We start from the raw sequence: 24,178 nt of genomic DNA, 5'->3' as shown, positions 1-24,178 counted from the left end.
TTAATGATCTCAGTGCTTAAAATAAGTGGCTTATAGTAATGGGCTCCTTGTGTCTTAAGAGAGTTGTCACTGCCTCTGCATGTAAGGGAATAAAAGATACGAAACTGTTGAAATTGGAGCATATTTATTCTGCCTTAGGTTTCAGAATATTACTGTTATTACTTCACACAGTTGAGCTCAGGATTTTTAGTGGATGAACTGGAAAATTATGTGTAGTAGTGCTAATGAAGACCACTGATGGTTAAGAATGTTGAGAGGTCAAGCTGCTTGCTGTTTTATTTGTTGTCTGATTTCATATTCACAAATAGAATATATCTGCTAACAGTGAGAAGCTCAGTCTGTTAATTGATAATACCTGTAATCAACTGGTAGAAGTCCTCCAAATACATCTATTTACATACATTCCTGCGCTTTTTGTAGCTTCTGGGCTGATCCAAAGGATAAGTTTTGGAATACAGTTGAATAATTTTTTTGGTATGTTTTTATTACTCCTTCTTTTATGCATTATTTGCTCCTTTTGCTGGAAAAGACTGAAATATTGCCATGCTTCTGTTGGAATCTATAGCCATGATCATAATTAATGTGAAAAACACTAATGTACTATGTGGCACTTCTGTCTCAAATCCAGTATAATTCCTTGGTCTTGTTAATTCAGTCTGTTGTGAATTCCTTTTTCAGGCCCAGATGCTTGGCTTCTATTAGCATGCACTAGCTAGGAAGAAAAAACGTCTGTGCTTGACCAGCAAGATGTAGGCTTTGAAAGTTATGCAGATTTCTCCCTCTTGTGGGGAATGTAAGGATGGATGATGATAAAGGCTAAATCCAGAGGCAGAGTCTTGTAAGCAAAGATAGTCTGCTAAAGTAGTCTACAGTCTTGCCCTGCGTTCCCTTGGTATGAATATAGAACAGAAGGGGGGATCTTAATGCAGTCACTTCAAAAATACCCCCTTAATAGCAGAGCAGAGTCACCTTCATGAACAAGAGAGGGTTTATGAGCAAGAGCTTTCATAACCAAAGTACTTCTTTGACATGTAGTGCTCTCAGGCAAGATTTGCTTGCATGAGCTCACTATGATTATCTTTAGTCTGGACCTCAGCTTTCCTTAGGTTACCTGTTAGTGATTTGGCTTCTAAAACTGGAGACAGCCTCCTGTGTAATCTTGCCTCCTTTTCAGAAAGTTGAAGAGAAAAGCAGTTATAAACGAAAGCAGTATTGCCATTGCCTTCAAGTCTAAAGGGTGAATTCTGTTTTCAAGGACAAAACCTTGGCAGGTAACCTCAGTACATCCTCTGTTAATCTTAAGGGTAGATCACCTTTGCTTTGCTAGATGACAAATTGTTGTGGAGTAGTCTTTGTATGTTTAAAAATATGAGAAGCCCAGTATATATGGGTTAGTAGCCATAGGCAGCAGCTTCCTGATCCAATAATTTGTTTGTCTATGCCCCACCTTTGCTTCCATTTAATCAAGTCTTTTCAAGCCTTTAGTCTGGCTTTGTCTACTTCTTTATGTCTCCACTTACCTTTTTATATACAGGGGAAGGATCCCCAAGACAGAAAGAGCTGATTAAATGTTACAAAGGCCAAAGTGGTTCTCAGTATAGAAGTAAAAGCATGCTGAATGCTCACTTTGCTTCTAGTCACTATCATTAGCAAGAAAAGAACACTAATTCCCTAAACTAAAATTCTCATATACTCTATTTTTTAGAGCTATTGAATGTGAATGGCAGGAGCTTTCTTCTGATTTTTATCATTACTCAGATGGCTCCAGTTGTGCAGGGAAATACTTTTGAAATACTGTGAAAATGGAAATACTCAGGAGTACTGTCCAGCTTGCAGTTGATTTAGGGCTTTAGTAGTAGTAGCCATTAAGTTACTGTTTGTAAGTTGAATATAGAAAAAGCTGTGCTTCAAAGATTAAAAAATATTGATCTAGAATTGAGCTTAATTTGTGTGTTAATTTGTGATGGTCAAACAGAACTATTTGTGGGACCAGCAGAAGCTGGATGACTACTCCAGTGATTTCTCTGCATATGTTATGAAGTAATTATCTAGTGTATGTTTCTGTGTTTTAAGAACATTACTCCTGAATAAAATAATTATACTTTGATGTCAAGTTTGATGTAGAATAGAAAGACTCAAAAATCTAACTTAGGTTTACTAGGTAAGGAGCATTTTATTAGCAAGTCTTGGGTTGTGGCTATTTTGAGATACATGAAATTTTGAAGGTACAAGATAGGTTCAACACATTTTATGTTTAGGTGTTTAAACACAAGAACACAACCTCAGAATTTCCTTTTGCTCTTAGCCATGTTTTAGAGATTTTGGTGGACTTCTATTCTTAACTTTGCTGTCCTTAAAGCCATAGCACCTTAAACATGTTTTTACTTGTAGCTATTCTCTCACTTTAAAGATTACCTCGGGGCAGTGAATTCTGCATGGATAATGCAGTCTTAGAGCATAGGCTGGAAAAATGAATGTTGGTTTAAACTTTCTCAGGTAAAGGTAAAGGATGTCTGCTTTTCAGGATGGGATTTATTTCATGAAAAAGGACATGGATTTGTTAAAATAGAAGATAGCATTTCTTTGGCTCTGGGACTTGGCTTATTTTCAAGGCTGTAATATGTCATCTCAACTTTCCCTTCTTCCTCCCTCATTCTTTGTTAATGTTACATTAGCAGGACTGCGTTTTGTGGTGAAAGGACTTGAAATGTGAATTTGAGATTAATTTGTTACTACAGTGCTTAAACAAGTACAGATAACTCTAGCATTGCCAGGCTGTTTCTGAAAAAGGTTTTTTAACAAATCTCCTTTGCTTTCCCGTTGAATATTTTAAGTGTGTCTACTTTGATTATAGAAAGAATCAAAAACATGAAGATAGGAAAAAGTTGACATTAAACTGAAAACTTTGAGTGTCCCATTATGTGTGTGTGTATGCGTGTGTGTATTTGAAAAATTAGTCTTTAGAAGTACTGATTGATGACTTTCCCCTCTCAAGTTTACAGATGTTGATAAGGTTATTCCTTTCTGAATGGCCAGAGGTGCAACAGATCTGGTATATTTCCAGTTGGCAGTTTCTTTCTTTTTTTCTCAAGTGGTTAGTCTGACTGTTGTGATGATCATTTTCCACAGTGGGATTGAAATGACTGCAGTGATGTCATACAGGAATTCCCCTTTGTCCCAAATCATTGTCTACAAAGTAAAAGTATTTTCAATGCTAATGCAAACTAAAAAACCCCATAGTAAATCAGTGTAAACTTAACAGAATAAACTTAAAGATGACTCTGTTATTAAAAAGTGATGTTGGAGATTCATATAGCTTAACAATTTTTGTCTTTGATATAACCTGTTGATACAGGTATTGAAAAGAATTTCAAATAACTCAGGAATCATGTTATTTGTTTCGTTTAAAAAGCTGAAATATGACTCAAGTAACTTATACCTTGGTTGTGTAGACTGATTCAGAATCTTTCTCAGGTAAGTGACTTCAATGCAAGCTGTTGGTTAACCTTCTGTTCTGCTTTCTCCTTTCCATTCCCCTTTCCTGCCCCTTTTATACCAATTGAAAACTAAAAGCTTATTTTTTTGTTCATTAAGGAAATCTGTCATATGAGAACCAAGAATAGATTGATAAATGGACATCTCCCTGAGTCTGAAGATAAACTGCTCAAATGCTTTCATTGTGTTAAAAGGCAGGGGAGAATAGGCGACTGTCAGATGACAATCACCACTGAGAGAGTCCCTGGAGAGCTACCTCATGGCCATTAAGTGAAAGTTACTATAGAGAACATCATACAGGAATGCATCCAAAGCAGAGAGAGGTTTTTATTTATCAGACAAAGGGAATAAGGGCTCTGATATTGCTGCTCTGATGCCATTCCAACAGGAAGCTCCCCATGGGGAAAGAAAATGATAACATATACTGACAACACTGCAGGAATATCTAGAGTGTTTCAGTGTTGTAGGATTAATTCAATTATAAAATTGTTTTGTTTCTGTGATTGCAAATTGAATGGCATGAATTTACCAAGCTTTTCCCCTTAAATTACAGGAATGATTATATTATTGAAATGTGTTTGGGGTTAGTTGACTGGATGACACGTGCATTTCAGGTGGGAGGAAATCAGTGTCCTGCAGATGATGTTGATGCTCTGTATCAGAACAGCAAGAAACAGTGCAGAATTTACCATTATTTGGTAAAAGGCCGAGACTCTTAGAGACAGACTTTTAGGTTTTGTTTTGGTTTTGCTTTTTGGGTTTTCTTTATGTTTTGAGCGGACATTTTCCCTAAATACTTTAATAGCCTTTTTTTCTGTTCTATATTACATTATTTTTCAATAAACTTAAGTTTCCTGAAAATTGTGTTTGTTTTCCCCTTCTTTTAGCCAAAAATGCTGCATGCAGCTATTCTGAAGATGCTGGTTCTAGATGGTGAATCAGTCTATACCTTGACTTCTCATCCTATTTTGCTGCTTATAGCCAGGATAATCCTTGTGAATTCAAGTCACAAACTCACATCTCTCCAGGTAAGTATGTGACTAATGACTATGACTACCAGCTACTGCTTAATTAGTTCTCGTTCTTTGTACCTCATTGAATCATTCTGACTTCTGTTTCATTCCCTGTAGTTCTGAGGTTCTTCCCTCTAAGAAACAGTTAGGACAAAGTGATTGCAATTAATCACTAGTATCTTCTTAAAGATAAGGTATTTACTCACTGTCTTCCCCAAAAGAGAGGAAAGATGTCTTCATTAGCTGGAAAAACTAGAAATTTTAATACAGCCACCTTTATCAAGACACATACTTGATGATATTATTTGTCAGGGTGTCGCTGGGAATGCCCAGTAATGCAGCTTACATGTCCTATACTCTTTTAAACAAGCTTTTGGATACTCTTAACCATTACTGTATGAATTCTAACTCTAAATCTCTGTTGTGTATGTGTGTTCAAAACAAGCAGACATGATGAAGCACCTCTTAGAGGCTCTGTACCTCCCTTGTAGTTCGGCAGCAGCCTAGTTGGTAGCAGGGCTCTCTGGAAGTGGGGGACTTTTAACAGCAGCAACTTCTCTTTATTGAATTCCAGTTGAACAGAATTTGGCTGGAGATCAAAATGCCACATGGCCTCTCTTTATGCTTGGCTGACAACATCCATTCCCAGCTGGGTCTTTGTATGAGTGATGAATTAAACTGTGTGGGAGATGTTGGCTGTACTGCATTTCTGGAAGCCAAGTTCTTCCATCGTTTTCCCTCTTATTCACAGATGAGTGCTGCTGAATTTCAGCAACTGGGTCAGTCAGATAAACAGAAAATGTACCTGGTATAGAAAATTCCCCTGATGCCTCCCCTAAGAATGACATAATGGGAAGCTTTATTCTACAGGGTTGAGGTTCAATTATTTTTGTCTACATTAAGTTTGAATAGTAGTTCAAAGGCAACAACTGATAGGAACTACTTTAATCAACAGGTTTCAAAATGTATTATCTAAAGCATTAATAAAGCCCTGTATGCTACTTTACATGTAAGAGTAAATGCTTAAAAATAATTTGCAAGTTTTCAACTTGACTCCCAAAAAACATTGCCAATAGAATATTGTACACAGCTCAGCTGGTTTGTCTAAAACTTTAAAAATATATTCTCACTGATTCTATAATTTCTAAGTGGTAAGCATAAGGCCTCAGGACATTGTATCGATACACTGTATACTCCATTGTGGGGGAAAATTAATACTTCATTGTATAAAGCTAAACTCAAGTAATTTGAAACTTGTTACTTAAATTGCCTTTAGGTTTCTAAATAAATGATGAAATGTTGGGATCTGACCTCTTTCATGAAGCCTGTTTGTGTGCTTTATTCTGTCCAGCTTGATATCAAAAGTCATCTTTCATTGCTCTTGGAAATAGATACTATTATTCTTTTTGATAGTTCCTTTCTAAGGACATTAGAATCAGCTCTATATAATTAGTTTAGATGTTTGTTCTTGAATACTGCACAACCCTTAGGTCAGTCTGAAGCATACCTGCGTAAAAAGTTCAGAAGATGGGTGCCTCTAAGACAATCTGTGTTTCATAGAAAATGATTGGTGTGCTAGCAGCACAAGAATAAATAGCTATCATTAAAGCCTCTGTAGAGATGTGCTGTACATTCACAGATTATAATCTTAAGTATAATTTTGAGACAAGAGTATTGAAATTAATTTATCTATGCATTTTCTCTTATTGCAACTAGAGAAGAGGTTAAGAGACTGTGGGAAATTCATGCTTTGTGTACAAAGCTTTCTAAAATCAGGTATTTCCTGGGCTGTGGTTCAGCTCTGCCTGCTGTGGAGTGATTGCTTAGTTCAGTAACATCTTTGCCCTTCTGAAGTTCAACATACAGACATTAGAACTATCAATTGTGATTGTAATGTGTTCTCAAGAGCAATTCTGCTCCTATTCTGCCTCTCTCAGGCTTGTTTATGCTGCCACCTGAAGAAATAAAAAAAGGTCAAACAGAACAGGAAAAAATGCATAGAAGGATGACAGTGGATTATCAGAAATACTGAATGGCTTCCATACAAACAGTGACTAAATAGTTTAGGACTCTTCAGGAAGATTGCTGAAGAATGAGATCATGGCTTTCTATTAAAATAATCTATGTGACACAAAAGAAGATAAGTAGGATTTGGGGTTTTGGTTTTATTTTGGTCCTTTTCTGTTGCAAGAGTTAGGAGCTATGAAATCAAAGTAGCAAGTGGCTGCTCCAAAATAAGTGTATGCAAGCCTTTTTTCTGCTGTTCACAGCATTTCTTACCAGATGGTGATACTAAAGATTTGCAGGGTTCAAAGAGCAGTTAGAGAAATTAATAGAGGGAAAATCCATAAAACCCTTGGAGCACTGTAGAACTGCCTGGATATGTTCATCTTTATGCTAAGTTATGGGTTTTTTTATAATAAAGCAGCTGTTTTAGACAGGTTTGTAGTTTTTAGAAACTAGAATTGAATAGACCACAAAATCTGTATTTTAAAACCACTTTCCTTTTTCTTTTATTTTCTTAAAGGTCTATAATTGTTTTGAACTTGAAGTATCCATATTTTCTTTCAGACTTTACCTTGGTGGACTCTGAGATGTGTAAATATTCACCAGCAGTTGTTGGAGGAGAGATCACCTGAGCTATTTACTCTTGCCCAGGCCTGTATAAAACAAGGTATATTTCTAATTACTTATATTATTGGCTTGCAGCATCTTTTTTAAGATATCACAGAGGAGGGGAATTTGTAGTCATAACTGTTGGTAACTGCAGCTACTCTAGGTAACTGCAATGACTAGAGAGGGAACAGAAGTTCACTTAAGTTGATATGGACTTGTAAGGCACATGCCATTTTTCAGCTTCTCAGATGAAAATATCATTGTAGACAAAGGTTTTTTGACAGTGACTTGTTTTGAGACTCTTGAATATGGTTCTCAGAGGTAGATGATGTAAAATACACCTGAATATTTAGTGAGTTTCTTTCTGATAGATTCTGCTGCCTGGTGCCTCTTACCAGTTAGTTTACTTTCTCACTGAAGCTACTGGTATTTCAAACAAGTACCTTCATATTCCATAAAATAAATACTTTTAAGCCTTTTTTTGTCTTTGGGTAGGGCTTGAATAACCCACTTGCTTGTCCATATCAAGTTCTCAAGAAAACTTTGTGTTAGTTACTAGAGAAAAAGACCTTCAAATTCAGGAGAAATTACATTTTTCTCAAGTGTTAGGTCAGTATCATCACCTGAATAGAACACAGCTGCAAGGATTCCCTGCTGTTCTGAAGCAGCCATTTTGCAAAACCAATGGGACTTGGTGCAGTTTCCCATTCTTTTGGCCATGTGCCAAACATGGTATGGGATGCCAGAAGGATGTCATAAATTTGGGACATCTGTGCTTCTGGGCCACTACATCAGTACTAGTAATGATGTGAAGCTTTCCTCAAAGGTCCTTAAAGTCTCAAAGTGCCTAAACCTATCAAGCACTGTGAGTAGATGGTATTTAGGCAGTGCTAAGACTGCTTCTCAGTGTGCCACTTGAGCTCACCCTATGGCTTTAGCACAAGTAATCTTGTATTCAGTTCACTGAAACTTGCTAGCTGTGGAAAGTCTAGTTGTAATGCACAATTAAATAATATAACTTGATTTCTTTTTCCTTTGAAATTATATTGTGTCACTCCATTCAAAAGTTGAGGTTTTGTGTGGTTTCTACTTGTACTTGCATACCCAGTATTTTGTAGGCTTGGAGTAATATTTTTAAATTACTAGTTTGTGGGTTTTTAAAAAAAATTTAAATCTCATCTTTGAAAAGGCTGTTACTAGGCAGGATTTATCTATGCAAATTTTGATTTAGTGAATTAAAAAAGCTGTGTTAAAACTATATTCACACTTAGCAGCTTTCTATATTAAGTGAAAGGTTTGAAGGATTAACAAGTACAAACAAAAAAAAAATCCTAGGAGGTTTAAACAGCAAAATCTCTTTGTGCTAGATTTGACTGCCAATCTCTAAGTTTAAAAAAAAAAATCAAAAAATTTTTAAAAAGTGTTTAAAAATCCTTGATAATACTGTATTTTGTAGTAAGACTTTTTAACACCATTAATAAAACTTATTTGAAAAATTAAGCATCCATTAAGAAGCAACCTCAGTGCTATAACTGGTTAACACGTCCTTTTCAAGTACTGTGATGCTGTAAGCTTTTTTGGAATTCTTATTACCTAAATATTTTTGCAAAATGCAGTAATAAAGCATGAAGCACAAAGCCCACTTCCATTTAAGACTAATCAGATGAATAATTTTCAACTTAATGTCTGTATTTGCAGGAATATTCTCTTGTAACTTACTGTACTTCAATAGAACTTAAATATATAACAAATACAAATGCTTTTATGCTGAGTGAAAAAATTCAAGTGTTCTTTCCTAAAGACTTCAGATCTGTTCACAGAGGTATTTTTTCCAGTTCAGATATAGAACATGATCTTTATAACTCAGGAAGTCAATAATTATTTACAAAAGAAACAGACAAAAACTCAACACACAAAAACCAGCCAAACAGAAAATGTCTTACAAATCCTAAGCCACCATTCAATGCTTGATCTGCTGTTGAAACTTTAATTAGAAGCTTTGTACTTAAGGGGTGGGTATTAGCTCAATATTTTGATTTTTATGTTGTTTACAAGGTCCAATACAATTAGAATTGTTTTTTTTCTGCAGAGGTGATATTTCCCACTTCAACTTTGCTGTTAAATATAAGCAAAGATTGGACTTTTCTTTTTTCTGGTAATAATCCTTAGATAAAAACTTGAAAAATGCTTTAAATCACATATATCTTCAGTACATTGTTAGTGAATTTTTAAATGTGTGAAGGTGTAAAGAGCAACAGACTTTCTCTCATGGTATATTGCTAAAATGGTATTTTTAAAATACCATTCTCCTGAACTGCATTCTCATCTCTTTTCTTTTTCTTAATTTGCAGTGACAGAAGCAGAAGCTTTGTTCACAGGTGGTGAAAGCTGGCACTTAGCAGTTCAGTTCCATCTTGAGTCTGCCTATACATTTTTGTTTTACTATGAATATAAAAAAGCTAAGCACTGTTTCAATATGGCTAAAGACATAACAAAACTGCAGATTAATCTTACAGGTAAGTTTTGCTTGTAAAGTCTAAGAGGATGATTGATTGGACCAAACTAACCTATGGCTTGTTGGGTTTTTTTGTGACATATCCGGGGAATAAATAACTGTACTTTGAAAAAGCTTGATCTTTTAGTAAGAATTAGGTCTTACTTGTCTTCCAAGGATTAGTATTGCTTGGAAGAGAATTAGGACATCTGGTTTAAAAAATCATTCCTGAATGGTTATTTGAGGAATATAAGGGGTATTATAAGCGTCTTTCCTAGTGTTTCATGTCAAATTCTATGTCTAGTTGCATCTGCTGGTGTCATGATGAATATTTTTTGTTTTGTTTTGTTTGTCTGGAGACACTTATAAAGGTGTCTGCAAGATGATTTGATGCAATCTTTCACCTTTTGTGCCGCTAGCCTAGATCTGCTCTGTGTAAATAGCTTTTAGAAGTCACTCCCAGGACTGGTATCATCATGGAAAATAAGTAGGGAAGTTAAATTTCTGATGAGCAGAAGTCACAAGGAGTCAATCACTATGGAGACTTTATCCTTTCAGAATGTATTCTTTGGTGTCAAGAAAATCAGAGTGCTGCACTTAAAACCTTCCATGTATAGATATTGATCTGTGATCTAGCTGGTCCTGCTAGGCAATCAAAATGACATAAAATCATACCTTTTCTTTGTGAGAGCTTATGATTGTACCTGAGTAGAAATACAAAAAATCTTTTTCTAGTTTTTTCTTGTAGACTTACTAGTGGAAAGTGATAAGGAACTGAAACTTGCAGCTTCCTTACTTATTATTATCACTGTATGTCACAAGGCTCATGCTCCTTCATATCTATGTTGGACCTGCAGCTAATCCTATTTATACCATGAATCATTTAAATAATTTAACTTAAAAAACCCCAAGCCACCAGCAAAAAAAAAAAAAAAAAAAAAAAAAAAAACAAAAAACCCCAAACCTAAAACACACAAAAAACCCAAATAAAAATGCACAGAAACACAAACTCTCAGAAATTATATAGAAGTCCGTGCTCATTTATTCAAAGGTTTTAAAAGCTTACTTTTAAGGTTGTGTAATGGAAATAAAACAAAATAGTTTATATCTGAAGGATTCTATACATTTCAATTGATCCTATGCTCTTTTTCCTGTATGCAACAAAATCTGTGCATGTGGTGTGTTCCAAGTGTGGCATTTTTTGCGAGCTTGGTATTATAAAGTACTTTTTTTTAAATGAGTCAAAAATTTTCTTGTTTTTTTTATTGAAAACATCACTAGCTATGATGATACTCTAGCTATAAAAATGCAATTAACTCAGAATAAATAAAATCAAAGAGACAGTCTTCATGTTGGGGTTTTTTTTCCTTTAAAGGAGATCTTCAGATTTGGATTAATAATTTCCTTAAACCTAATTTAGAAAAAACCTTCTTGTTTGGAGAAGGAAAAAAAAAAGATTGGATGCAGTGGAATTATTTATATTTTTTATTACTTTACCAAGAGGTTATGATAGTCCCAGAGAAAGATTGTGGTGATACAGTATCTTGGAAAAATGTTGTGAAACTCCTAAATGTTCTGTGGTTTATCTCCATAAATCTATTAACATAGTTATGTCTAACCTGAAGGCAAATGAACTGAACTGAACATGTGGGAATTGTTGGCATTCTAGACAAATTGATTTGACATGCGTGTTTGGGCTAAATGGGAGGAATGTTGCATCATCGAAAAAGACTTTGGTTTAATGTAAAAATCCAATCTCTAGCAAAGACATTTTTAAGGCTTTTGGGAGGGATTTCCTTTTTAGGAAAGGATTTGGAGAGGTTTATGTGCATTAATGGTTGTAATCCTTACTAGCTGAGTATTGTATTACAGCATGGAAATATATATTATTCTTACTACAGAGTTTTTAGGATCAATATTTTCCAAAGTTATTTCAGTAATATGTGAATAAATCATACTTGGTTTGTGTAAGTTTTTAAAGTCTCCTTAATCCAAATATGTATAGTGTTCATCTTTTATTGAAGAGAATCATTATGCTCCTTACAGTGAGTCATAACAATCAATAACTCTACAAACAATTTCCAATATCCTTCTTGCATATAAATTTAGTGAAGTGAAGAGTAGTAATACAAAATAAATTTAAGATCAACAGATCTAGATCTAGATTAATAATGCTGAACTCTGAGATCTGTTAATTCTTTTCATACCCAGTAACACATCTCTGGGAACATGTAATATGAAAGAGAAAGTGAAGTTTCTGTTTAGATTCCTTTTACTTTGTAAGAGGATATACCATAGAATATGAAGGGTTGAAAAGGACCTTAAATATCAAGGACAGGGACCCTTGTCAGTACAGAAAGTTTCTCATGGCGTTATCCAGCTGGCCTTGAACACTGCCATGGTGGTAGTGGTATAAACCAACCAATTTTTTTTCTCAGCTTTAACACATGTGGTACATATTTTTCAAGTAAAAACCAGTGTTTTGTGCCTGTAATAGCAAGGAATTCTTAGGTTTAAAAAATGGGGTGGTAGGTGTGAGAGCATAAACAAATCCCAGTTTCTGAGTGTTAGTAAGCAATTTTATTGGTATCCAGAATAAGTTTGCAAGTGTTTCCTTCAGCTGTTTAGGCAGTAATACATAACAAGAAGTAAATTGCAACATAGTGATTTTCAAGGAATATTAAAATAGAGACTTGAATGGCAGTGTGTAAAATTAGTATGAATCATTTCGGTCTGTGTGTCTCTGCAGTGTGCTGTGTGATTTTTCAAAGTGATATTTTTAGAAACTTTTTCATTTCTTTATAAACTCTTAACAGGGCTTTTCCACTAAAAGGGGCAATTGGCAGAAAAGGAGAAATCAGTTTAATTTCTGGCTTCCCTACTCATCTCTTTCCACTTTCAGGAAGAAAAGTGTGTGACTGCTATTTCAGTCCCTCTGCTGGATGAGGGTTATGGACCATAGCCTCATCTTCAGGCCTTTTCCACATGAGCAGTCAATCATCTTGACCTCAAAGATTTTATATACTGAAAATTTTTCAAAATTATCACAAAAATAAGGACTTTATTTCATCTTGATTGATCCTGCAATAGCAGCAGATGGATTGCTAGCAGTGAATTAGCTCTCATTCCTCCATTTTAAACTGTCTGAGCATTGTATCACAGTAATAATGAACAAGCAAACCTTCAAATTTTATAGAGTAATTTTTACCTCCATTTTGGCTCTGGTTAGGAGCTAAAATTCTATTATTTTAAGTTACTGTCCTGAAATTACTCTTTTCTTTCTCTGCATTTTGCAAGCAAGTTGCTAACAGAAGAGGAACAGATGTGTTTTTCCTTACAGTTTAGTATCAGTGTCAATTACTCCTTTAAAAACTAATAAAAATTGTCAGTGGTTCCAATAAGGAACTGAAGAAGCAACACTGAGTGGGGTTTCACATTGTGCATTCTGAATATTGGTTAATTCATTATAGAGCCTTCCCTGGTTTGCTGTTTCATTCACTCCCAATATTTCTTTTACGGTGTCTTACATGCCATATTCTGGTAATATCATGTCTGTGATCCTTCTTCAAAGGATCTAACTCTTCAGATGAAGATTTGAAATATTTAAAATGATGGCCTTTTCATTTCAATTATGGGATTTTCATTTGCATAAATATCTCCATGTAGTCACAGACTTCTAGCAGGCGAATTGAACAATTGTTTCTGGTTTATTGCTTGGAAATAAGCAGGGAAGTGATGAAACTTGATGATTATGAGTTTTCAAAATGCTGGGTTATGGGGAATTTAATTAAAATCAGCTTTGCAAGACCTGTATAGCTGTGTTTGTGTGTTTGTAATGTGTATTACTTTGTATGTTTGCTGGCAGTGAGAACACTGCAAAGACATCAAGCAGAGGCTAACCGCTACTAAATTTCGTAGGTTAATTCTCCATGTAGTTCTCTATTTTGTCTGGGGTTTTTTTGGTAGTAACTCTCTAGTATTCTATTAGATAGCTGGTTTTTAGTGTTCATTAATATAAACATATTTTCTGTAGGTGCTTTGGGGAAGAGAACACGATTTCAGGAAAAATACGTTGCACAGCTTATTTTGGATGTCCAAAGAACAGATGGATTCTTCCTTCCTCACAGTGAACTAAGTCCAGCTGCAACACCTCTAGAAAGCTTGACAATAGTATGTATCTGAGAAGAATTGTTTTAATTTCTTAAAATGAAAATCTTGTGAGGCTTTTGTTGGGTGTCTACTAGGGAAAAGTGTGTTGTGCCTAGAGAAACTTAGCTGGGGTTTTTGAAAGTTCATGAAAGAACTGTGGCTCAGTAGTTTGCCTAGTATTAAAGGACATGGGGTAAAACAACATATGAATGTCTGCAAGACAGATGTGGCTACTCAACTAAGAGCATGTTTGCAAATATGATCTTCTACAGTTCATGCATTAATTTTTAGTGACTAAGAATGATGGAGCTAGGAAAACAGGTGAGAGGCAGATTTTCAAAGTAGCCTGCAAGGCATCACAGAATTTCAGATTCCTGTGGACTGACAGACGTGTTCAGTTACAGTGCAAAGATAGGAAATTGCTCTTCTTATTCCTGTGGCATGAATTATGTGAGCTGGTCCTACTGATCTTAAGGGTGTGCATGATGACTTGAATTATAAATTGCTTGAGAACCATTGTATTGATTTAGGATGGCATTTTTCCCCCATAAGGAGATTTAAATTTATTTGAACTTGCTAAAGAAGCCAGAGATTAATTGAGCCATTATGGTCCCAAGTTTATACTTCAAGTAGGAAAGCCTTTATTAAAAAATATTGTGCCTTGGTAGACTTCCAGGTCAAGCAGGGATCTTAAGCAAAGAAAATTGTCAATACTTCTCTATTTCTAAATTGAATGCATAAATATCTTAGAGACTAATCTAGATTTTTCTTGTTTGCCCATTACCACATCCTTGGTGTTGCATTTGATTTGATGAAACAAGGTTGACTACACGTTTGACAACTTAGGCTAATGGCAGAACTACATATGGCAACCCCTTATAGGATTGTGAGAGCTCAGGGGAGGCTGCCTGGTGAATGTCACACTTAGTTATAGACTTCAATTACAACTTACCTAAATGATAGGATGCATTGTTCTCAGAGTTCCTAACTGGGATATTGTTTGAGTGTTTTTTCCCAGTTACTCACAAATTTCTGAAGTATTTGCTCCCAGGTTGGTTGCTGTGAAAGGAAAGCCTCAGGCTTGAGGTGATGCATAGGGACTATTGATATGAAGGGGTATGTTAAAATAGTTTGATCAGTTTTAAACAATTCAGAGCTGTTTTTATGTTTTGAGGAAGGTCTTTTTATATCTAGGAATGGAAGTCACGCTTTAAAGCTTTGGCATACGGTTGCAGTTGAGTTCAGTTGATCAATATTCGCAGTGAAGCTAAAGTAATTAGTACCATTTATACAACTTAGATTTTTAAAATTATTTAGGCCTGAGGGAGGAAATTGTAATTTATGTTACACCTGATGAAGTATTATTATTCTAGTTCTAAAATAATTTTCCACTGGAAGTGGTAGATAATCCTTATATAGTCTAATACAGTAAGAGAAGAAAATGATGGTAATAAATTTGACTTTAAAACTGTGAATATCTTCCTTATCCTCTTAAAATAAAAACTTATTTTCTTCATATTCTCTGTCAAATCACAATTTCCTTTCATTTATGTAGTGATTAAATAGTGTTGATGAATACATATAACTCACTTCAAAGCATTCCTGTTTGTCCTTTGTTCTTCTGTGGACCTTTATTTTGATCTCGCCAACGGAAGATATGAATGAGAAACAGTTACTAGTGGGACACTGAAGGGAAATTAATAGGAAATTTGAAAAACTGTTAATATAAATCCATTATCTGTTTTTAATAGTTTGTAAAAACTACTACTGGTAGCTAAAAACCAGTAGTATGATAATTGGTTTCAGGACCAGTTGTTTTGCTTTGGGTTTGTTTTTCAAGGGAAGAAGTAGTATTACAGCTACTTCCTCTTTGCTTGCAGCCAAGGAAATATTTCATTGTTTTCAAACAAACACAGATTCTATGAACATGGTAATTTGCACTTTTCAGACATAGATTATATTATTTTCTTCTTCAAGTTAGTTAAATGATAGACAGCGAAATACAGGTAGTATGGTTTTTTTGTAAAACTAAAGAGTCTTTAAATAGAAAGTGTTCTGGATCAGATTTTATGGAAAATCACAAGTAGTTGTCCAGGAGCAAAGGTTTTCAGAATGTGCTGGCTCAGTGAGGTCTTCCCAATCTCTAGGGTTTTTTTAATTTACCTTTACTGCCAGAAATCATGGCTTATGAAGGTGGGTTTTACTGATACTTAAAAGAGATAGCCTTAAATTCCCAGATGTCCAAGGTGGCTAGCCTGAAAATCCACATTAATGGCCATAACATCAATCTGTTGCAGTTGTCTGTGTGTATATAATAGAGAATGAACTTGTTGATAATTCTGTGAGCAACAGTTTGGAAAGGGAAGCTGCCTTCAGGCTTATTTAAATAGAAAATTGATATTAGCTAACCTTAGAGTTGCTCTGAATGCTGTTCCTCATCCATAAGAAACAGTATATTTGTAGGAGAAATGTTTTGGGTGATAATTCCTTGTACTGGTTTTATTATTTAGTTATTCTATCATAATGGTAAATTACTTTCCATTATATCATTCTTTAATGGTAGTATTATCCATTTTCAAACAAGTCTATTTTTTTCATATTTTGAAGGCATAATTCTGTCTATTTTAAAATATTCTTTTTTTCTTCCAACAGAATTATGATTTAAATGATGACACAGTGCTTAATGAGATAAAATTAGCAGATGCTGATCAGTACCAGGTGCCTGATTTGTGTGCAGAAGAGCTTGCTGTAATCCTTGGAATATGGTAAGTTGGTTTATGGTTACTTTAAAAAAAACCCAAAGAAACAACTGCATGAATCATTGTTACAATGAAATAATGAAATGGTGAGTTGATGGGACTTTTTTAACTATTATATAGTCTGGCTAAAAGGCTAAAAGATATGCATTGTAGATGGATAACATTTTCAGTTCTCTCACAGGGAGCTTTAGTGTCCAGTTCAGAATTTCAGCAATATTTCATTAATAGCGATATTGTTGTTTTATCTTTAAAAAGCTTTATATTCTTTTTGCTTCAGGTTGATTACATTTCAAATATCAACTGGCATTGGCTACCATACAGTGATAGCACTTCAGTAGATTTTGAAAACATATTTCAGATTCTGCAGTGGGCATCTTCTGTGAGGATCAACCATCAAGCAAATGCCCTACCATTCACTGAAATGGGAATACTTGTATAAATTCACTGTCTTTTGCTAGTTAAAAGCTATAGTATAAAGTCCTTGTGATTCTGAACCTTGGGGTTTTATTTTCCCCCTTTTGAAGTTATATGCTACATGGGTTTTGTAAATAGCATAGGAGAACAAAAGGCAGGCTTGAGGTCTGAGGATCAGAAGTTATGGCATGTAGAAGTATAATATATTCAGTCAGTGACTTTGGTGCAGTGTTTACCATCAAAGACTGTCAAAGTTCTTAGCCCGCTCACTTTTAGTCTTCCACACTCTGACTCAAGTCAAGGCAAAGCCTGTCCCTTCCTGAGGACCATTTTCATGAGGGCTCACTTTTTAATGCAGTATTGTTTTACGTTCAGATTATATAATCCTTCCTGTTCCCTCCCTTCTGAAGGAAATTTTAATTTACTTACCGCTTACCGCTTTTTTTTTTTTTTTTTTTTTTTGAGGGTACAATGTGAGTTTTACATTGGCTGGCTACACAGTAGGTTTCTTGATCACAGTGTTTGAGTTTGAAACCATCATTATAATGTTCTGAGCAGTGGATAGGAACCATATTGACTGCCAGTTGTGATTGGCAAGACAAAACTAAAGACTACCAACCAAACCAAATTCAGTGTTGCTTCCCTATAGGAATGATAAATGCCATTTAGTGGGTGGGGTAGCATTAAGCGACTGAAGCAATCTCAGTCAGAGATGGAGACAAGATTGGGGATCTGGCCATGTTGCAGAAACGGTGTTGTAATAGGATGCCAGCTTTGAGAATTCTTCCTGTAACAGAGTAGACTTTAGGTTTGGATTGCTGGCTGCACCCTTGGTGTCCATACTAGCTCTTGGTATGTCAGTTTGTGAGGAAGCATAGATATGTTAAAGCATTTAGCATTGGCTTTTAAGCAAAACATTCTTCTCAAGCCTTCTTGTATAGCAGGTTCTGTGCTTTAATGCATGAGGCATGCAGTTCTGGAGGGTAAATGCTTCATTTAATAATTAATAAGTTAGCTTTAGAATTCCTGTAAATGGTTTCATTTTTAATAGCTTTAGCAATGTTCTTTAACGTTCTTCATCTTTCAAAATCAGTTTTTGAAACAAGTATGTAGTCACAATCCAGAAAGTGATGCTTTGATTGCTATTAATTCCACTGTTTCAAATATGGGTCATTAAATACCAAAGTTTGTAACTCATTAGTTAAGCTGGATACTTTATCCTTTAGGCTGTCAAGGTAGACCTGATTAATCAGATTTAGGAATTGGTCGTAAGCTACCGACAATTAGCTTTTGCTGTTTTACAGAAAGTACCTTTTTCTGCTGCACAGTGCATCTTACTCCGAGGTTCTGTTTAATCTGTCTAAAGAATGTCTGTTTCTCATTGTTTTCTTTCCCTCTTTTATTTCAATAAACTCCTTAAGATGCAAGAGCGGTGAGAAAACAGCTTGCTAAACTGAATGATGTGATGATTAGTGACTTCTCTTCATATTGTTATGAAAAGATCCCTCATCATACATCTTACACAGTAGATCCTAAATTCCACTCAGATTTCAACTCATTAAATTCTTTGGAATGAACTGGTTTATCTGTCCTTGAAACTAGAACAAATACAGGTCATAGAAATTAAATTTTCACAAAGTAGTCTGACAAGAACTAACACAGTCATTAGTAATGCTTAAAACTAAGGTACAGTTCTACTCTAGATTCAGATTCAAATTATAGCTTTAAATTTGACTTGATTCAGTACGGAAAAATAATTAAAACAATTTAGTTGTTCTCCTGTCTTTCAAGGTTTACATTTCTGCACATACTTGTCTTCAGGCTTTGTAAATTAATGTGGCAGAAATGGAAATCAGAGATCTATTTTAGCACTGTTTTTATCTGGAAGAGTTGCATCTGTGAGCTTCAAAAAGCTGTGACAAAAATGGATCTAGAATAAGAAGAGGAATAATCCTTCCTGCTTGAACCAATTTATTTTTAGGATGATGAAAAATAAGTTCTACTTTTGTTACAATTTAACTGCCCCTTGGTTTACCTGTGCTTTTCAAGGACTATGGTCATGTCATTTAACATTCTAGTTGCCTAACTGCTGTTGAGTTGGTATAATCCTTGAACTTTTCTTGCTGCCTTTTTTTCCTCTTTTTCTTTGGTTGTCTCCCTCTCCCCATGAACAGAGAAACTTGCTGTTGTTTACCTGAAGTCAGTTGACTGGAGTTGACTACGTCCAGTTGACTAGAAGTCTGTCTGCTACCAGCTGGCATTAGATATCGAAAAATGTTTAACTGAAGCAGTGAAATTCTTTATGACTTTCCTGTTTGCATGAAGATTTTCACAAGGCAGGGAAAAACCATTGAGATAGATATGAAACATCAGCATAAATGGTATGAAGTGTGTGTGGAACCTCCATCATGGGAAGTTAGGGGGACAGACTAGGTAACAATCTGTCTGGAGAGGTTGCAGGAAGAAGAGCTGGAAGAGCTCTCAAGCCACCTTCTAGAAATTGTTGTGAGTAGTCTGTGTGCATTTAAGTAGAAGAAATCATGCCTGAATAACCAGGTAAAGTAATCTCCCAAGGTTTGTAGAGAGAGTAATCTCAGTCTGTAAGCTATTATCACAATAAGTACCTTTGCAATTTTAGCCTAGAATATGAAGCCTGCTGCACAACTTAGTGTGGTAAGTTTGGGCTTATGTTTATAGCCATTATATGGGTTTGGTCACAATCCATCATCTGTGGTACAATTTGGGCAATATTTTCACTTGGTATCTTTGGTTTTAGCAGGGAGCTTGAATTAAAGCTTTTGTTGGTTTTTGTGCAGTTTGGTGATATCTCTTGTAGTATGTTTGTAAATGTTGGGGAGCTGTTGTATAAGGAAAACATTCACCCAAACAGAGTTGTAAGCCAGATTTTTTTTTATCATCTCTGTAAGCGTATCCAGCTCTGAATAAAATAATTTTAATTCTCACCTCTGTGTTTTCTTCTGATTCACCCCTGTGAATAGTTCAAGGTAATGGTAATGCTGGTTAGTGAGAGATGGACTCCTGTGGTCATGTATTTTGAGTGACTAGGAGGGTGTTTGTCTGAGATTACCCTTTGGCACTACTTTAGCATTAGTACTTTTTTGATTTGTAGAATCTGCATGCAGTTAGTTATAGGATTTTAACTCAAAACAATAGATTTTAAACTTTTTTTAGGATAAGTGAAATTGTTATTCCCATAAGCTTAAACCGAGTAAGACATTTCACTTGACAATGATGTTGGGAAGGTACTTAATAAAATATCTTAGTCCCCTAAACAGTTCTTTATTTCTGTTTGTTCTAGGTCATTTTCTGCACAAAGCATACTCCCATTTGTCATTTCCAGAATGTCCTTCAGATTTCTGCAAGTTTGAAAAATGTGCTCTGAATAATGTTATTCTAAAGATGAAATCAGCATTGTTTTATTTTTCTTTTCTCTTTACAGTATAGACTTCCAAAAGAATAATCCAATACACAAGTTAACTGAAGAGGAACTTCTGGCTTTTACTTCAGTAAGTAACTTACCTGGCACTTAATATTAAGATTTTTTTCACTTAATATTTAAGTACCAAGCAATAATCTGTCAATCACCCTAATCAGGAAACTGTTTGTAAACCAAATTTGTGTTAGTAGTCAGATGTTTCATTCATTTTTTCTTATTTCAAGAAATTAAACTATGCTGAATTTTAACATTATTCTCAGCCATCATCATGCAGGGAAAACTTAACATCTAAAAATTTATTTTCACCTCAGAGAACATACAAAACATTTCCATGTGTTTTAAGTTTTATTCCCTATATGAATTATAGCATAATATGTGACTAAATAATTGTACAGCAAACTCTTTTTGTGACATTAGTGTTGAAGGTGCTTTTCTTTAAACAGTGTTTAAGAAGAGTTCTAAAGCAGTTTTGGCTTTTTTCTGTCAGATTTATTCAGTCTGTATCAGATGTTCTGCTTAGACATGTTTCTTCCCAATTCAGTGGCTGATTTGCTGCAGAACAAATCTGTAACTTCCAGTGAAGCTTTGAAATTCTCAGTATTTTTTATGTAATTATTTTTTATTATTTTTTTTACTTACGACACAATTTGTTTCTGCCCTGATCTTTTCTGCTTTAGTGGGGTTTTCAACATCAGTTTAGATGGGAAGATACAGGAGAAAAGACTTGTCATTGTGTTGTCTTTTTTGCTTACTTTCCACAATTGTAGACTTAAGTTTGGGTGCAGGAAAGGGGACTTGCTCTCCTACCTAAGCCTTGTATTAAGAGACTGTATTGCTGTAGTAGTGTCATCTGAAAAAGTAAATTATGGGATGTCAGCAAAAACCCCTTGGATTTCACTTGAGCTAGAATCTTACAACTGACTGTTGTAGTTATGTGAAAAGATGAAGGACAGTAATCTGAGGTTAACTGTGGTAATGTTTGGCTGAGGGTTTTTTGTAAAAGGAGGATCTATCTGTGAAAAAAGATAATCCTAATCTTACTATATAAATGTAAAATAGGTTGGTTTAGAAGTACTGTTTGTTTAGGTCCCTCTGCTAGTACAATATGTGTAAGAGGGGATGCATGAGGGAATTCAGTGAATTACTGTAAAACAGTTTGGGTTTTGTAGGTTTTCTCTTTGTTTGTACAGTGATTGTAGTGCTGTAATTCTTAATTATATAATTTCTGAAGTATTTTGTTTTGAACTACAAATTTCTTCTGGGTTTGGTATGCTTTGTTTTGTTTTTGTTTTTGTTTTTTTCCCAAAAGGTAGGAACATATATAGCAGGAAAAAGTTGAACTGTAGAAAAAATGATACTGTCTGCTCTCCTCTTGTAGTAATTGAAGTATATTAAATATAAGAATATTAAAGAATAATGACCATTAAAGGGGAACAAAAGATTACAGAAATAATAAACATATAAAGTAAGGAAATGTACACACAAAAGAAGCCTGTAGGAGTGACACCAAACTGGTGGACTGAGTACTGTAAGCTTTTTTCAAGAATGGTGAAACTATTACAATACAGTTTTCCCCCTAGAAGTAATGTTGCTACAAATGTATGAAGCTTTAAGACATGCATGTAATTTCGTTAAGACAAACCCTGCCATTTTTGTTGTTAAAAAAATGTTAAAACAGTATTTAAAACTATAGAAGTAGGGTTTTCTGTGAAAACTTGGAGTTTTGCTTCACATATTTTATTTCCAAACTCCATGAACTGTTCTTGTATACGCCTTGCTTAAGCCTCCTCGCTACCATTATTGTTCACATCGTTATTGGGTGGAAAACCAGCCATTATATACCTGAATCTTGAGATAGCTTCTCCATATTCTATCATTTTTATATTAAATGGAGTGATCTTTAACAAAATTGACCCTACTCCTATAGTGGACTACTTCCAGAATAAAGCAAGTATATACTTTAAATATTTTTAAAGTTTTCCAGCAGAGTAGAAAAAGTCAAGGTAGGTTGTGCACTAGGGAAGAGATAATCAGTGTTCCTGTCATCCTTTATCTGACATTGCTTTGACAGATAACCTGTTAGAGCAGGTGTAAGAGATCTGTTGAGTGAATTCTTCATCGTGATGGGAAAATGAGACTGCATTTTTCTGCCATCTAGTGGCCGATCCCTCAAAAATCACAGGACAGCTGATTAACTTACTCTTTAATTATTTTATTGCAATTATTTCGGGGAGCTTATGTTTCCGTTTATTTACTTACTTATATTTTTATAGAGTTGCTAAGTCAGCTCTGGCATGCTTCACACTTGTAAGGTCAGCAGCCATGATCAGGTTAGATCTCCAGAGAAACAGCAGAGAGATCTGTGTAGGCTTCCCTATCACTTTGTGCTCAGAGTAGCAAAAAAGAAGGATCTATGGCAGTAGATGAATAGAAATGTTGATCTTACCAGTAATGAAAAATTCAGTCAACAGCAGTGACATACAGGAGTAGCTGGTAGTCTAAATATTGGAGGAAATAGTAATTTACCGAAGAGTAATAATTCTCGGTATCAGAATAATGTTCTTTTAAACTTTTACCTAATGTTTCTTTTCAGGTTTTCCCTGATGTTTCCATTAATTGGATGTAGGGACACAATTGAATCTTAGAATTATTTTCTCTTTTAATCTTGACCTATGTTTCTAAGACACAAAAAGAACAAGTATGATTTGTAATAACACCATCCCAGATCTTTTCCTGGGAGCCAAAAGCAGGAATCAGGTATTAGCTTATATGAGTTCTTTTCAGTAAATGTACCTTTTGTGGCTCTTGCATCTGAGCCCAAAATTGTGAATAGTCACTGCAGAATTTCATGATGAAATCTCTGAGCTCTTCTGTGTCTCAGATCTGAGTCATTGAGGCAAATCCATCCCTTTGTTCCCTGGCAGTAGGGATGTTCTGTGTCCATGTTAACACAGCCTTGGTGTGTTAACTCAAGCCTTGGTTCCTACAGTGTCTGCTAGCTGAGGAAATTAAATGGCACTATACCTGTTATCACTTGTATTTAAGGTATTTACCCAGCTTTGGCACTGCCAAAACAGGCAAATGAGCACTGTATCAATGCTGCTCTAGTAATTTCTTTAGCATCAAACTGCTCTGTGTGTGTGTGTGAGCAGGCATCTTCTCAGCCTACATGTGGATTCCTAAATCTGCAGGCTGGTTAGATGGTTGTCATGCATTCATCTGATATCTACTGAAACTCATGTTTCCTCAGAAAAGCCAGGCATTTGAAGTTATCTTAGGAAACTTGAAAAATTACAAGGCATTTTTAATTGACCAGTGTATCACCAAGAGATCCTCTTGCTCTGGGCACTGCAAAATAAGTGCATGTGACATGAAATTTCTCTCAAGCAGACAGAATTAAGATCTAGGTAGTACAAGAGGGAAAGGATGATCAAATAGATCTTAAGTAGATGATGTTATCCTGCCTTGTACAAGTTGCAGTTTGGAAACCTGACATTCTAGACTCCCTTTTATATGTGTACAAGTTGGAAATTACTGGATCTGGAAGAGATATCTATATATCAATATCTGTATCTGTATCTATATCTATTAAACAACATAACTTGTAATGCTAAAAATAATGCTGTCAATTCACTGCTTGGTAACTGCAGTCAACTACAAAGGATTGCTGCTTTTGATTTACTGGAGTCACTTGGAAATAGTTGTTGTCCTAAAAGCACTGTCTTTTGTAAAAAAGAATTGCTTTCAGTGTTGCTCATTTTTGAAGCAACTTGTGAGGGTG

General features: G+C 35.1%; 1 protein-coding gene across 1 annotated transcript in view; it reads left to right on the top strand.

Moving 5' to 3' along the window:
- The window catches only part of TTC27 (tetratricopeptide repeat domain 27), a 112,496-nt gene that overhangs the window by 11,954 nt on the left and 76,364 nt on the right, over positions 1–24,178 (top strand). The window contains exons 4-9 of the mRNA XM_030235907.2: positions 4,383–4,523; positions 7,080–7,182; positions 9,476–9,640; positions 13,652–13,788; positions 16,420–16,532; positions 20,401–20,467. Coding sequence (XP_030091767.1) covers positions 4,383–4,523; positions 7,080–7,182; positions 9,476–9,640; positions 13,652–13,788; positions 16,420–16,532; positions 20,401–20,467 — 726 coding nt within the window. The remainder of the gene's footprint in view (positions 1–4,382; positions 4,524–7,079; positions 7,183–9,475; positions 9,641–13,651; positions 13,789–16,419; positions 16,533–20,400; positions 20,468–24,178) is intronic.

This window comes from Serinus canaria, chromosome 3, assembly GCF_022539315.1.
Source record: "Serinus canaria isolate serCan28SL12 chromosome 3, serCan2020, whole genome shotgun sequence".
Lineage (NCBI taxonomy): Eukaryota > Metazoa > Chordata > Aves > Passeriformes > Fringillidae > Serinus > Serinus canaria.
Note: the sequence above shows the minus strand (reverse complement) of the source record. Positions and strands in the feature narration are given on the sequence as shown.